Source organism: Cyclospora cayetanensis, unplaced genomic scaffold (assembly GCF_002999335.1).
Source record: "Cyclospora cayetanensis isolate NF1_C8 unplaced genomic scaffold, CcayRef3 CcayRef3_contig_57, whole genome shotgun sequence".
Taxonomy (NCBI): domain Eukaryota; phylum Apicomplexa; class Conoidasida; order Eucoccidiorida; family Eimeriidae; genus Cyclospora; species Cyclospora cayetanensis.
The window spans coordinates 26,385-40,516 of NW_020312557.1; the positions used below are offsets into that span (position 1 = coordinate 26,385).

The 14,132-nt window shown below is 55.1% G+C and overlaps 1 protein-coding gene across 1 annotated transcript; it reads left to right on the plus strand.

The window, feature by feature from the left end:
* The first annotated feature begins 2,117 nt into the window (after positions 1-2,117).
* LOC34621092 lies at positions 2,118-8,297 on the plus strand. Its single transcript, XM_026335019.1, has 16 exons — positions 2,118-2,134; positions 2,314-2,421; positions 2,674-3,089; positions 3,203-3,321; positions 3,584-3,685; positions 3,852-4,013; positions 4,566-4,691; positions 4,996-5,177; positions 5,470-5,689; positions 5,907-6,014; positions 6,189-6,234; positions 6,451-6,714; positions 6,851-7,467; positions 7,558-7,690; positions 7,745-8,140; positions 8,230-8,297. Exons 1-16 carry the CDS (start codon positions 2,118-2,120, stop codon positions 8,295-8,297), a joined length of 3,084 nt encoding a protein of 1,027 aa, XP_026190804.1.
* Positions 8,298-14,132: the final 5,835 nt, after the last annotated feature.

Here is a 14,132-nt window from a genome sequence, read left to right on the forward strand (position 1 = left end):
CTGACTGCTGGCACGCACCGACGGGCAGCGCTGCTGTTTTGTGAGTGCCTTGCGTATGGCGCTCTAGCTAGAATCGTAGCTGTTTGTGAGAAAGACAGGCAAGACACTCTCGATACATCCAGGGGCTGCAACACTGGACCAGCGCATATATACTTCCTGTGCTGCTGGGATGTGGCGGCGGGATGGCGGGAGCGGGGGGGCTGCGGGGCGAAGAACAGGCAGGAGTACCGGAGAGTAGCAGAAGAGAATTGAAGGACCAAGAGGCCTCAGGTAGAACAGAGAGCTGCTTGCGTCGGCCGTTACGCCTTTTATTCATGCAACGCGCATGAATGAAAGGTGTACACGCGGATGCATGCATAGACCTGCGTGTAAGTATCGCAGGGAAAAAACGGTGCGCGCTGCTGCTAGTCAGAGTAGGTGTCACGGCGCCTGGTATAGCAGTGACGTAAAATAAAGAGAAGGGACAGGCAATCCAGGATAAATGGGGCCGAGGGGATTTCTGTACTGCCACTACGATCTACGGTACTTTCCGTTCCCCTTCTGTGCCGCTCGCTACCTATTTAGATACAAGCCCCTATAAATGCTTATTTCCTAGGCTGCCGTGTGAGGACTGCGCTAATGCGGCAGAAATCGGCAGAGGCAAGCGGACTGGCCACATTTTGGGCATGCAGCCCGCAGAGCGACTCCAGACTCTGCGGCCCTTCGGGCGCGTGCTCTGCAAGCAGCCACGGTCGCTGCAGTACGGCAGTCTTCAGGCAGGTTGTAGGCATCTAGGCAGTGCCAGATAGGACGCTGGTAACAGCGTTTAGATTCATTGTGTGGCGGGGTTGTTTGCACGTGGCAATGCACGGAGACGCAGGCAGCGCCACGGCTAAAGCTCCTGTGCGCTCCAAAGCCAGGAGAGTCTGCTCGGCCCCTGAGCAAGTCCCACTGGAAACGCAGCGCCTGCTTTAGGGGCTGCGCAGCCAGAGACATTCCTCCATGGCTCTGTTCGTGGCTGCCGTCATATGTCGCTCACCGGCAGCAGCCTACCTAGCGGCGACCAGAAACTGACTAGCACCCCCCTTCGCGCTGGCCTACCCTATGATTTGCCATCTAGCTTCAATGCATTCCGTTGCCCGGCATTTAGTGCGATTACAGGAGAAAAGCAGCAGCGTGCTGCCGCTGCTCTTGCCTCAAACGCGGCCGTCCACTCGGTGAGAAGCGGGGGATGCCTAGGTGCCGATCGCCTTGGGGCATGCCTGCGATGACTCTAGAAAGTGCTTTCACTAAATACGACGCGCGCTGCACAACAACAATGTACGGGAATAGGCTGCGAAGCGCGCTTGAGTCTCCAGGGACCAGCCAGCAGACGTTGCATGCGCGCCAGCCCACGTTGTGGTTCCCGGCAGAGGGGCCCCTAAGGCGGAGGCCCCCTTCGGGGTAAATATACCACGGCAAGATTGCTCCAACTTCTGCTGGTGATAAGGGCTTTCTTAGCTTTCCGTCCGGTGGGCGAGGATTGTGCAGCGCACACTTCGCGTTCCGGTCTGGCCCGCCGCCTGCTACCCTCGATTTTCCGCGATCTTCGTTTTGTGTTTTTGTTCCGCAAGTTGATCGCGGACTAACACCACGAGCGGCAGGCGTACACTGCTGGGAGCCTCCAGGAAGGGGCACCTGGACTTCCCACGCTCCCTGGCAACCCCCTTGACACTCTGCCCGCCAGGAGGCAGCGGCAGGTGCAGAAGTCTGCAGCGCGCCAGCCATGAGACGCTTCAGCGAATTCTGACCCTCACTGGGCTATTCGTCGCAGTTCGCAAAGCGCTTTGCTTCCAACACCCGCTTTCTCTAGAGAAAGCCGCTTTCTCTAGAGAAAGCCGTGCAGTCCATTCGTCCCCTCCCGCCTCGTTCCGCCGCTGCAGCGCACTGCGAGGGGCTTCAGCTCCATGAGCTGAAGCAGCCGGAGGGGCCTTCTGCCCGCAGCGGCTGCATCTGAGCCTAACCCCGAGCAGCAGCCTGCAGAGTGCCCTACGTCCTTCCAGGCTTTTTGGAGGGCGAAGACGGGGAAGACGATCTGGGGTGGTCCTTCCACGGAAAATGAGCGATGGGCATCCACTCGAAGCCTGTACAGCGCAGCCATGAGGTCTATTGAAGAGTGAGCGCCACGAAGCCTCCGGCGCCTTTTTCCCTTCCCCTCTCCCCTCCCCACAAGGCTCCGCCTACCCGCGTGCCGAAGAGCCGCCTCCAGCAAAGGGCAGCTTGGCTGCGTTGCGCTGGCGCATGCGAGGGGCACAGACCTGTCGCGATGGGGAAGCGCCTTCGTGTGTGATGCAGGCTGCATTGCCACACGGTGGCAGAGCTGAGTGCTGCCTGCCGCTCCCTGGGACTGCCGGTTAAGGGCCCTAAGCGAGATCTCGTTGGACGCCTCGTAGCGTTTGAAAAGTAAGCCCCACCCTCACCCTTTCTTTCTTCTCCCTTGGGCAGTTCTCGCTCGCTCTGCCTTCGCGCCACGCGAGCGCTGCAGAGCCCCCAACAAAGCGCGCAAACTCGAGAGCCACAGCCAACTACGGCGTGTGGCTTCCGCGCGTGCTGCTAGCAGAGAGAGCCGTGCACTTGCGAAATGGGGAAGAAGTAGGAACGCGCGGACGCTCCAGCCGAGATGCGTGGTGCCAGGTGCCTGCCGCTGTGTCGCAGGACGAGGGGCCCCCTCCCCCCAGATATCTTAAGGCGCCGTCCCTACCACCGGCAACGTCCTCAGCAGCAGCAGCAGCAGCAGCAGCAGCAACAGCCTGCGAGTTCTCGCCAAGTCTTCGTGCATCCCGGAAACCCTGGAGAAGACGCGCCTCCTGCAGACTTCCACCAGAGAGGGAAGCACCACCACTTCCTGCAGTTGCAGCAGCAGCAGCTGCTGCAACAGCATTACCACCTGCAGCAGCAACTGCAGCAGCAGCAACAACTGCAGCAGCAACTGCAGCAGCACCAGCAGCAGCACCAACTGAGGCCCGGAGGCGGAGGACTCCCAGCTAGCCATGCAGCTAGCCACGCAGCTAGCCACCCCCACCACCCAGGGCCCCAAAAGCCCCGCAACGCCCTAACAGGCGCACACACGCGTATGCTTTCCGACTTTCTGCATCGCCTTGCAAGCAGCAGCGATCGTGGCATAGCAGCCAGAAGGGGCCTGGGATGTATGTGTGTGCGTGTGTGTTGTCTCTTGCGGACTTAGGGGGAGTTGCAGGAAGCAGCGATTGCATTTGCGGAAATCAGCTCTCTCCGCAGCAGCAGCAGCTGCTGCTGCAGCAGCAGGACCCCCTGATAAGCTGCTCCATATGCAGCACCCAAAGCGTATGTGTGCTGTTTGTCCCTCCAGTCGTCGCCTGCATGCGCCTCTCTTCCTGCTCGCGCGCTTGTTCTTGTTGGTGCTGAAGGCTGCCTTCGTGCCTCCTGCAGAGAGGCCCCTGTAAATGCGGTTGTGTGCGCCCTCTTCCATTGTGTGTTTTCGCGTTGCGTCTGGGTGCTGGCTTTGCGGGGGGGATGCTAGCTGGCCTTACGGAGTTGCTCTTTTTCGCTGCTTTTTGCGCCTTCTGACGCTTGCGTGTGGGAGCAGCACCGCTTGTGCTATGGCTTGCCGGATGGCCAGACTGCTGCTTCGCCCGCCTTCGTGTGCGCGCTCTGCCACATCCGGTTGATGGATCCTTTTAATCCAGTGGTGAGTCGGCGCATGATTTTTTTTGCGGAGTGCTTCCGGTGTTTTTACCCGCGGGGCATCGTTTCTTCAGAAATGAAGGGGCATTTTTTTCTTGCCCCTTTATTCCCTTCCGAAGGAAACATTGCTTCTTTGCGTCCTCGCTCGCCTTCCTGCGTTGTGTCTTTAGATTCGCGTTTTCTTCGTTGGCGCGTCTCAAGACTGCCTTACGTTCTCGCTCGACGCCTCAGAGCTGAAGGCATGGCGAGCAGCTGCCAAGGAGGTCGTTGTGAGATGCTGCGAAGCGCTAACGCCAGTGAATATCCAAACGTGGCCTAGGACTGCGGAAATTGTCATCAACGGACGGGTGCGTGGGGGAATCCGTGCTGCGCACATTTTTTCCGCCGCGGAAACCATACAGGCGAATGAGGGTGGTGGAAAGGGGGAGGCTGTCCTTGAGAGCAGTTCGACATTTTGAGGAGTTGCTATTTTTCTTCCTGAAGGGGGGCACTGGTGCTGGCTGCTGTGGGTGTTGGTGCTGGTGTGCAGCTGGAAGAGAGCGTCGCTGCACCTTCGTGGGAGCATAAGAGACGCGATACACCCATTGTGGTATCGTCATCAATACCGATCCTAACGCAGTTTCCCTGGGGTTGTGAAGGTCTTTCTTTTTGCCGTTGCCTTTCTAGAAAGCGGACTGAAGGAAGACACTGGCTGTGTTGGTGGTGGCGTTGCGTGTTTGCCTCCTGAGGGAGTCGCCTCCGTGGGCGTGTTTTTAGCGCACCTTTCGCGGGCTGAGTCGATCGATGCGCAAGGAGACTTCACTAGGGGCGCGGTATTACGATGCGTGTGGGGTGAGGACCGCGCGCGCATGGCGTTGGCGCGTATTTGAGGTGCATGCCTGCAGATATCGCAATACTTGCGGACTGGCGTGAATCAGATCGAGCTGCGCACTACCAATTATAGTCCAGAGTCGAAGCGGTTCTTCCTTGCAGTTGTTCTTGGAGAGACGAAGGGGCCAGAGGCCTTGCAGGTAAGAGGAGCGTATCGCGTTGATGCGTGGTGTGCAAGTGAATTCCACCCCCCAGCCCGTTACGTTTTAGGCACTCTTCTTGTCCACTCTCCATTCACGCTCCTCCTTCCCCCGCGGCGCCCAATTGCCCGTTCTCTTTCCAGCTGCGCGCCGTCCGCCTCTTGTCGTGTGGCATCTCTGGCTGCACTTTTATTTTCTGGGAACTCCTTGGCCTTTGTTTTGCACTGTCGTGTCCTTTACCGGACTGCAGTGCAATACAACGTCTCCCAGTGAGGCCCCTTGCTGTCGCTTGCGCGTTGCGCAGGCAGCCATTGCGGAGCGCCACACGCTGCCGCTTGCAGCGGCCAAAGCAAGGGCGCAGCAGCTGTTGCAAGGCCAGCAGCAGCAGCGGCAGTCGCAGCAGGGAGAGGAAAGCGAGGACGAAGAGGTCCAGTGCCTGGAAGTGGGCAGGCGTCTGAAGCTCCTGTGTCCTATTACCTTTACCCGGTGAGAAGTCGGCGGCCTCTCAGCCTGCCTGCCGCGCCGCCCTCAATCCGGGAGCAGGCAGGAAGCCACAAGACACGAGGGGAGCAGGCAGGAAGGCATAAGACACGAGGGGAGCAGGCAGGAAGCCACAAGACACGAGGGGAGCAGGCAGGAAGGCACAAGACACGAGGGGAGCAGGCAGCTTGTGAGGGTGCTCGGTGTGCACGAGTCTCGAAGCGACTCCTTCGCTGCGTCTCCCCGGATGCGTTTTAGCCTGATCCCCCGGAGTGGCAGCGGGCGATGCTGCGCGCAGAATCGAGGTGCCATGCAGGGGCAGACTCTGCAGGCATTTGCAGTGTTACGATCTCGAGGGATTTCTCCAGGTGTCACGGGGCATGAAGGCCTTCAACAGTCGCTGGCGGTGCCCCCAATGCCATCTTGTGGTTCTCCCCCACGATCTAGTTGTTGACGGATTCTTTCTGTATCTCTTGAAGCAGACGGGGGAGGACGACACCGAGGTCGAGCTGCAAGCAGTAAGACGCATGCGCAGGGTGTCCGTCTCCCGGCTTGCGTTTCTCTAAAGCCTCGCCGCAGTGTGTTTCTAAAGAAGATTCGCGTCTCACGCGCCGTAGCCTGCGCGCTTACAGGCGGCTCATGCTCGGGGGAGCGTGCGGGAGGGACTGCCCTGGCCGACAATAATCGCAAATTCTTCTGTGTGAACGCGCGGCGTCTTCGGCTTTCTCGGTGCAGGACTTGTCTTTTCGCGTATTGTCAGACGAAGAGCTCAAGGCGGAATCCAAGAGAGCGGAGCAGCAGAGGCAGCTGGCGGCCGAGACTCTTCTCAAGCCCAAGGGAGAGGTACGACTTTGGGCTTGGCGTGTAGTAGAGAGACGGGAGGGGGTGGCGGGGTGGGGAACGCGAGCAGGACGACGGCTGTCGGAGATTGTGACACCTCTACGGTACCTCGCACGCATGCACGTGTTGAGCTGCTGCATGTCTGGAGGCGCTGTGTGTGCTGGAGTGTTGCTGCAGGAGACTGAGCCCACCGGAAAAGTTGCCTTTGAAGTCGTTGAGATGCGTCCGTAGCACTTTCTAGTCCTTAGCCCCCCTACTCCCCCCCTCTGTATTTCTTTCCCACATCCTTAATTCTATGCACCTTGTCCTCAATTTTTTGCACCTCCTTTCTAAATTTCAAGCGCCTCCCTCCTAAATTCCAAGCCCCTCCCTCAGCCTTCATTCTATGTGCGAACCGTTATTGGGTAGAGTGGGCATGTCGTACCGTTGATTTGCGCAGTGAGCGACAGCGATACAGAAGCCGCTTCGGAGGCGCCTGCAGAATCATCCGCAGCAGCAGCAGCAGGAGATTCTGTGCCTTCAGTTACCTCTGAGGCTTTTGGCCAGCTTGCAGGTGGCTCCTCGGCCAGTAGCAGTCTCGTAGAGACTTCACACGGAGCTGTGAAGGAGGGGTCTTCTGGCGGTATGCCTGAAGGCGATGGCGATTCTGGCAGAACGCAGGGAGGCTGCAGGTCTGATGCCGATGCTGGCATCTCCAGCACCAGTAGGACCAGCAGCAGCAGCGGGTCTGATGAGGAGCAAGGTCAGCACGTCTGCTGTTGCTGCTGCTACAGCTGTGTTCGGGTGGGGTGTAGCCTTGCATCTGCTTGAGCCGAGCTGTGAAGAACTGAGGGTGTGAGTCTTGTACCGTGCCGTCCCTGCCTGCGCAGACGAGGAACCTTCGAAGAAGCGGCAAAGAAGAAGGGCGCCTGAAGGCTTTAGCGAAGAAGCAAAATCTCGCAGCAGAACTGAAGTGCTGTGCCTCTCTGATTCCTCGGATGACGAGCATCAACGGCAACAGTCTCAGCAGCACAAGACAGCAATGGAAAGCATAGCGGACGGAGATTCTAGAGCATCCACAGATCCTAACAGTAGTCCGCTCTCGCCACGGCAGCAACAGCAGCAGCAGCAGCAGTCTTCACAGCAGCTGTCTTCTGAAGGGAACGGGGGTGCAGCTGACGCCCCTATCGCATTGGACTCAGACACTGATGACGATGATCAGCAGGCACAGGCGAAATTGCGAGAGGCTTCTACCCCTGAAGGGAAATTGTTAGAGGCCTTTGCAGGGTCCATGTCTTCAGTAGTAGGGAGTGAAGGAGCTGCCGCATGCAGCCACATCAGTAGCAGCAACACCATCGGTGGAAGAAGCGCATTCCCAGACGGCGGTTGTCAATGGCAGGCGGGTGCACCTACGGACGGCCTTGCAGAAAGGGATATTTCTGGTCCTGACGCAGATTCCCCAGCTGCAGCAGCGGATGCCGCTGGTAGTACACCAAGCAGCAGCAGCAGCAATAGCAGCAGCAGCAGTAGGACTGGGGAGCAGCTAGACATTGGAGTCGGCCTGCAGAATGAGGCAGCCGACGCTTCAGAAGCAGCCGCCTTGCTTGAAGAGATCGATTGGGTTGCAGCCTCTCAAGTTTCCATTGCAGGTGTTGGTGCGCCTCTCACCTCCACTCAGCTACCTACTGCTGATGCACTTGGCATAGCAGCAGCTGCTCCTACAGTAGGTGCTCCTGCAGTAGGTATTCCTACAGTAGGTGCTCCTACAGTAGCTGCTCCTACAGTAGGTGTTCCTGCAGTAGCTGCTTCTGCAGTAGCTGCTTCTGCACTAGATGCTCCTACAGTAGGTGCTCCTGCAGTAGCTGCTTCTGCACTAGATGCTCCTACAGTAGGTGCTCCTGCAGTAGGTGATCTTGCAGTAGGTGATCTTGCAGCAGGTGCTCCTGCAGTAGGTGATCTTGCAGTAGCTGCAACTGCAGTAGCTGCTTCTGCAGTAGGTGGCGGTGTAGCGCTGCCGGGTGCTAGAGCAGCCAGCGAAGCAGCTGCTTGTACTGCCGCCCCTGCTGGCTCTTCACCACTTCCATCAGCAGTAGACAGTGCTGAGACGGCTGCTGCTTCTTCTTCGTATGGCTTCGCGGCAGCAAACAACGGCCAACAGCAGCAGCAGCAGCAAGGAGAGCAGCAGCAGCTATTCGGTAAGGCAGACGGCCTGAGAGCTTTGCAGGAGAGATGCCAACAGGAACTTTTGCTGCGGCAACAACGGCAGGCGATAGACCCGCAGATGGAGCTTTTGCTTTTGCAGCATAACCGGTACGCTGCGATGCAACGCCACCGCATTGTTGCTCAGCAGCTGCAGCAGCAGCAGCAGCAGCACGCAGCACCTTCCCAAGGATTGTATCCGTGGGCCTCTCAGCCGTTGTTGCTTGGAGGCATCGGAAGCCTGGGAGGGGCTGCTTCTCCGCATTCACCCCGTCAATGGCCGCCTCTTGCACATCAGCAGCAGCAGCAACAGCAACAAAGCGAAGCGCAAGCGGAAGTGCAGCCGCAGCAGGAGGCAACTCCACACCACATCCAACTGGCAGCGCGACTGCCTCAGCTTTTGAGTCTGAGGAATATCCCCAGCACTGCCCAAGCTACTATGAGGCATCTCCTCAACGCAGCACAGCAGCAAGCAGATGAATACACTAAGCAGCAGCAGCAGCAGCAGTAGCAGCAGCAGAGTCTTCAGCCATGAGGCAAGCGACGAGCACCGGGAGCTTTGGACCCCTGCGATGGCCAGCAAGGCAGTAGTGGCAAGCAAAGCGGCATGCGCTTCTTGGCGTGGAGAGAGACGAAGGGGCAGCAGCATGCATGTAGCTGCTCTTACTGGCTCAGTGTGCACGCGGGCATGGTTTTGGCAGGAACGCGGGCGCGTCTTATGGTGTGCGTACAGATATTAGCATATGTATACATACATTCCTGCTCGCCTTCTAGACCTTTATATATTTTATATACATATATATATATATATATCCATGCGGTGTCCTGTTGACGCTCCACATAAGGGAAGGTCGTTTGCTGCCTTTCTCAGCAAAGTTACTTCGGGGATGTCTCTTGACGTATCTCTGTAGCCCTCGTATTTCGTCCGTATCATGCGCGCTGCGAGGGCACTTCACGGGGCTTAAAAGAGCTTTTCTTCGGTTTCTTTCCAAGGTCTTTCGCGGTTCTTTGTTCCTCTTCATCCAGAAATTTAAAAGGGAATGTTGCTTCAGATTTGCCTGGCCGCTCTCTCTTGCCTTGCTTCGTAATCAGACTGTCGCGCGATTCGGCCCTAGGAATTGGGGCAGGCAACATACGCTTAGTCAGTGGGTCGTGCTGTCGAGCTGCCTCAGAAGGCATAGAGGGAAAACTCCACCCGCGAGACGGTTGGGGGAGAGGGGGTGTCACCAACAAAACTGCTCTCCAGCTAGCCACCCATAAACGGACAGACGCAGTAGAGAGTGCGGACCGGGAGGCCCCTCGCAGCCATGCGCTTAGGCCTTCTTGGATACAAAGTCTTGATGGATTTTAACCACGCGCTTAGGGGTCCATTGCACACAAGACATTACTAGGGAGGATGCGATGCTGGGAATTTGCGGCTGATGGCTGCTGGCTGGCCCTGGGGTAGCACACCCGTAAGAATCTCTGTGGGGAGACACGCATGGCGCCACATCCAATACAAGACGTAGCACGAAGTACCTCTGCCATCCTGCCCATCTGGCTCAAGGGTTCCGCCATGAGGAGCTAGGGCAGGGAAAGAGGGGCGCCTTTGTGGGGGCAACACTTGAATTTCTATCGAAATTGCATAGAGTCTGACGTGAGGTATGTACTTACGGAAGCATTAGATGAACCTTTACAGTGGGTAGCATTACATTGTTCGATGAAGAAGCTTGTGTCATTCCTCCACCAGCGGTAGACGGTGTGGGATGTCTGGTCATCCTACAACAGATGTTTGGAATCAGTGAAGCCATTTGGTGACCTACTCCTTTTTCTTGGCAATAGGATGAGGGGAATTTCCCTGGCGGTGGGAGTAAGAGGAGGAACAACGCCTGGTGGGGCGGCACAGGCCCGATAAACAATCGCTTCAGAGCTGGTAGATCGACAAGATTGTCAGCTGAGATGTGCATATATGCGTCAAGGAGGGTTTGGCGACCAGAAAAGTACGGCGGCCTTAAGGATGGGCAACTACTGGAGATTTTGTTTAGTCCGTGGAAGATGTGCCTCCTTTTTCTTTCCCCAGGTGAAGGGAAGCGAGCGCCTTCTCGCGCACATCTACTGGAGCGACAAGCAAATCAATGTCAATCCAATCATAGAGAGGACATCTTCTGCCTGCAGGGATTACTACAGCTCAGACCTCCATACGACACTGGATTATCGGTTTCTGGCAGGATCGGCACAAAAGCGAGTTTAGGGAAAACTAGGAAAAGCTTAAGTAGGCGAATCTAGGTATACTGACAAACATGGAACGTTGGCTTCCTAAAGCCACAACGTAGAACAACATATGCTTTATCAGTGGTTTATCTCAGATCTACCCGACACGGCATGTCAGCTGGTCGCAGCGTGCGCAGCCAATCGGCCATTTAGCAACAGATCGGTGAGGCCTCTTCAAACGACGTATTACTTAAGGTTTCAAAAACAATTCAACTCAACTCCTGCGTCTCTGGCTGAGAGACAAGAACGAAGTCGAGATAGAAAGCGTAAAGACGTTGAGGCTCTGGCAACCGGCCGTAGCGTACAGTTTACGGTCAGCGAAGAAAGCACATCAGAAGAAACCGCGCTTCTTTTGCAGCCCCAGACAGAAGCCTCTGCAATCCACTTGCGTCCACTGGGGGCGATTGAAGTATATAATCTGGAACTGCCAGCGTATGCAAAAAGCTAGAGCAATCGAACAACGGAATGGGTCTAGCCGAAGCGTGCCGGCTGCTTGGCGAGCAAGGAAGGCTTGGCAGGCAAGTGGCAAGGCCACCACGCAGGCTGCTGTGCACTGAAGAGGCCTACGGATGATGGACCCTCAGTTGGGAACCCACCACAGGCCAATTCTGCACTGAGGGATATCACATCAATTGTCAAGAATTGCTGGGGTTACTCGACACTGGGCATCATGTGGATCTACTGCTTCAAGGGTCGATGTAGAAGAGCAGTCTGCCTGTTCGCTTGTTCGCGCAGCTGCCATGGCTGGGCGTTGTGACGGGGCAGCAGAGCACAAGGGTTGGCAAGGCTAGGGCAGGTGAGTAGCTAGTTCGAATCACAAGTGGATTCTATCAGCTTGGTCCATGACTTTTTTGTTTAGCTCGTGTAACAGGATGCAGTCCTAGGCTTGTCACGGGTGGACCAGCGAATAGCGCCTATGCAGACACAGCATATGTGAAGGCTAGTGCGCCAGGACGCCTTAGAAATGAGCAACTCCTGGACCTCTAAACAAAACGTATTTCATCTATGATTAGCGATGTAGAGTTGCTGCCTAAACAAGATGAGGCAGAGTTTTAATGCAGGTAGCTCAGCAGAGCAGTAGAGGAAGACGGTTCTGATCGTGCGTTCCGCCGTGCTGTCTCTGCCTCCGCTGCATTAATATTGTATTCCACTAAATAGCTAAGGGCTAAGAGGAGCGGGTAAATGCCTGGGGGAGACTTTAAGGATGTGCCAGATAATGAAGAACTGTCAAAAGGCTGGCCGCATGCTGGTCGTCTGCCGCGAAGTATTGAGCTGATCCTCTATTTAGCCCTGAGCAACGTTCCGCGGCATCGGAAGCCTTCACAGCATGAATAAGAGATGATGCTGCAGGTAGCTGCTTTTTGGAAAAATGACAAAGTGTAGGATATGGCCAGCACCATTGGGCATAACCCAGTGCTGGTGCCCCAGAAGATGGGAGGTGGTGCATGTGCAATAACTTCAAGCCTCTCAAGAAAATCACTACCAATCAGGTTACCAATGTTTCCAACTGGAACTACTTGACGAACTAAACGGATGAGCAGGCTAGTAGACATTTGATTGCACACGAGCCTGCTTACAAGTCTGCATTTATCCTCATGGCAGGCAGAGCATGGCTTCCCGCACTCAGACTTGCAGGATATAGTTTACATGCATGCCGTTTTATCGTATTTATGTTCCGGCAGAGGCACGATGGCAAGCTGATAGGCATTTTGATGAAGGCATCAAGGATGGTCAGATTGCTGCCTACATGTACGACATCTTACTCTTCAGCCTAAAGGTTTGAGAGCACCTATCACACGCACGGCTTGGGCTTAAGCTGTTGCAGGACAAACAATCGAATGTACATGCAGGCAAGTAGCTGTGTGTCATTACACCAGCAACATTTTGTGGGATTCCGCGATTCGGCCGCAATGATCGATCGAGCCAGATCCGCCAAGGATTGAAGCAACCAAGCCATGGCCTTTACATTTACGCACCCATAGCGACGTTGCGGCCTTCCATAGGCTTGTATTTTATCGACCGAATTTTATTTCTGGATTTGCTGGTGTCGCTACATCGGTGATTGATATGCTCAAGAACGCGCAGTCTGAGAGCTGAGCAGAGGAGGCAGGCGCCGCAGAAACGACGCTTATCAGCCGCCCTACTTCTCCTTCAGAAATTGCACTGACCGACTACGAGCATTACTGCTTCCTAGCGGCTGCTGCTAGTGACACAGCGGTGGGTGGTGTTTTCTCATAATGGGTTGCTCACCTTTCAAAATATCAAATCGTTGTTTGTTATTCTCAAGGCTTTGCTTAAACCCAGCCAAGGTATCCACAGCGGGAAAAGGAGCTAAATGGCGTACATTGGGCATGGAAAAGGCCGGCACTATCTATTATGAGGTCATTCCGCCGTCCAGATAGACACCAGTCTTTGATGTACCTTTTGAAGAGTTTTCAGGATTTTGGTATTCCAGAATTGTTAGTTGGCTAGGGCGCCTCTTTAATCACGACAGTGAAGTATTCTAGGGGCACCACCACCGTTGTTGCCAACATGCTCTCCCGACATTCAAGTGGTGAAATATTGCGCAGCACAAGCATCTTTGCGTGTGGAGTTTCATGGGTTGTATCGAAATTGTGTGAGCCTTACGTTTGTGACACTCATGCAGCACAACTATTGACAAGATTCGGAATGGCGAAAAATTGGAGCTTTAGCGCGCTCAGGACGGCCTACTATGGCGCAAGGCAAGAGGGAATCCTGTCGTTTGTACAGTGTATTTTGCACTGCCGTGTTGGACAAAGCACATTATTTTGTTCTTTTGGGCCATGGTGAGACCATGCTAAAGTAAAAAGGCTCTCGCAGTCTTTCTGGTGACCTGGAGTACATTATGCAGCAAAAAAGTATGCAGTGCCATGCAGAGATTGTCATCAGCTAAAGTGCCTCAGTCAGTTCCTTCTTCAAATTCCAGGTGTCATGGGGTCAACGCCCTTTTTGGAAGGACCCCTGTTTCTCCCCTGGCGACACCCTAGGAAAAGACAATATCCACGGAGTTGAGCTGTAGTTGGCAAAGGAGCAGCAAAGAAATAACCTGCTGGTTTGCCTGTTGTATGGCGTACTTGTTGTATTCTACTGTTAGTGTGATATAATAAGGCACAAACTTGTCTGCGTGTGCGTTAGGTACTATGTGCGAGTAGCTATGACTGTGTAGACAGCTTAGAGTACGCATATACGCCCACCTAGCTGTTACGCTCCACCAATATTGGAGCTGCAGTGGGCTAAGCTCCACTGAAAGCAGCATTAAGTCTCCTAGGTACGTGCACTACAAAATTGAATTGACCAATTGATTTGTTTGTTCGTATGGTGTATTATAGCCGAGTACTGGCTGGTCGACGCACGAAGGCGTAATGTGTGCGTGTGTGCTAGATGCAATGTGTAACCGGCTGATAAGGTTCGGTTTAGCTCGTCGCAAAGGTCTGAGGGGGAAGTAAGGATCTCCTTGCCCAATACAAGCTGGAGTAATAATCATTGCCTATCTCCATACATATTCCCTCATTCCCTTCCCCCTGTACTCAATGTTTACGAGAAGAGGGCAGACCGATAGGTAGAGCTGGCGTAGCTACACCCTTTGATTCCTCTGAAACTTTACAAAGTTGCACAGATCGTCCAGTGGATAAGCACTCAGCATTGCCTTATTGTATATTGCTAATCCACTCT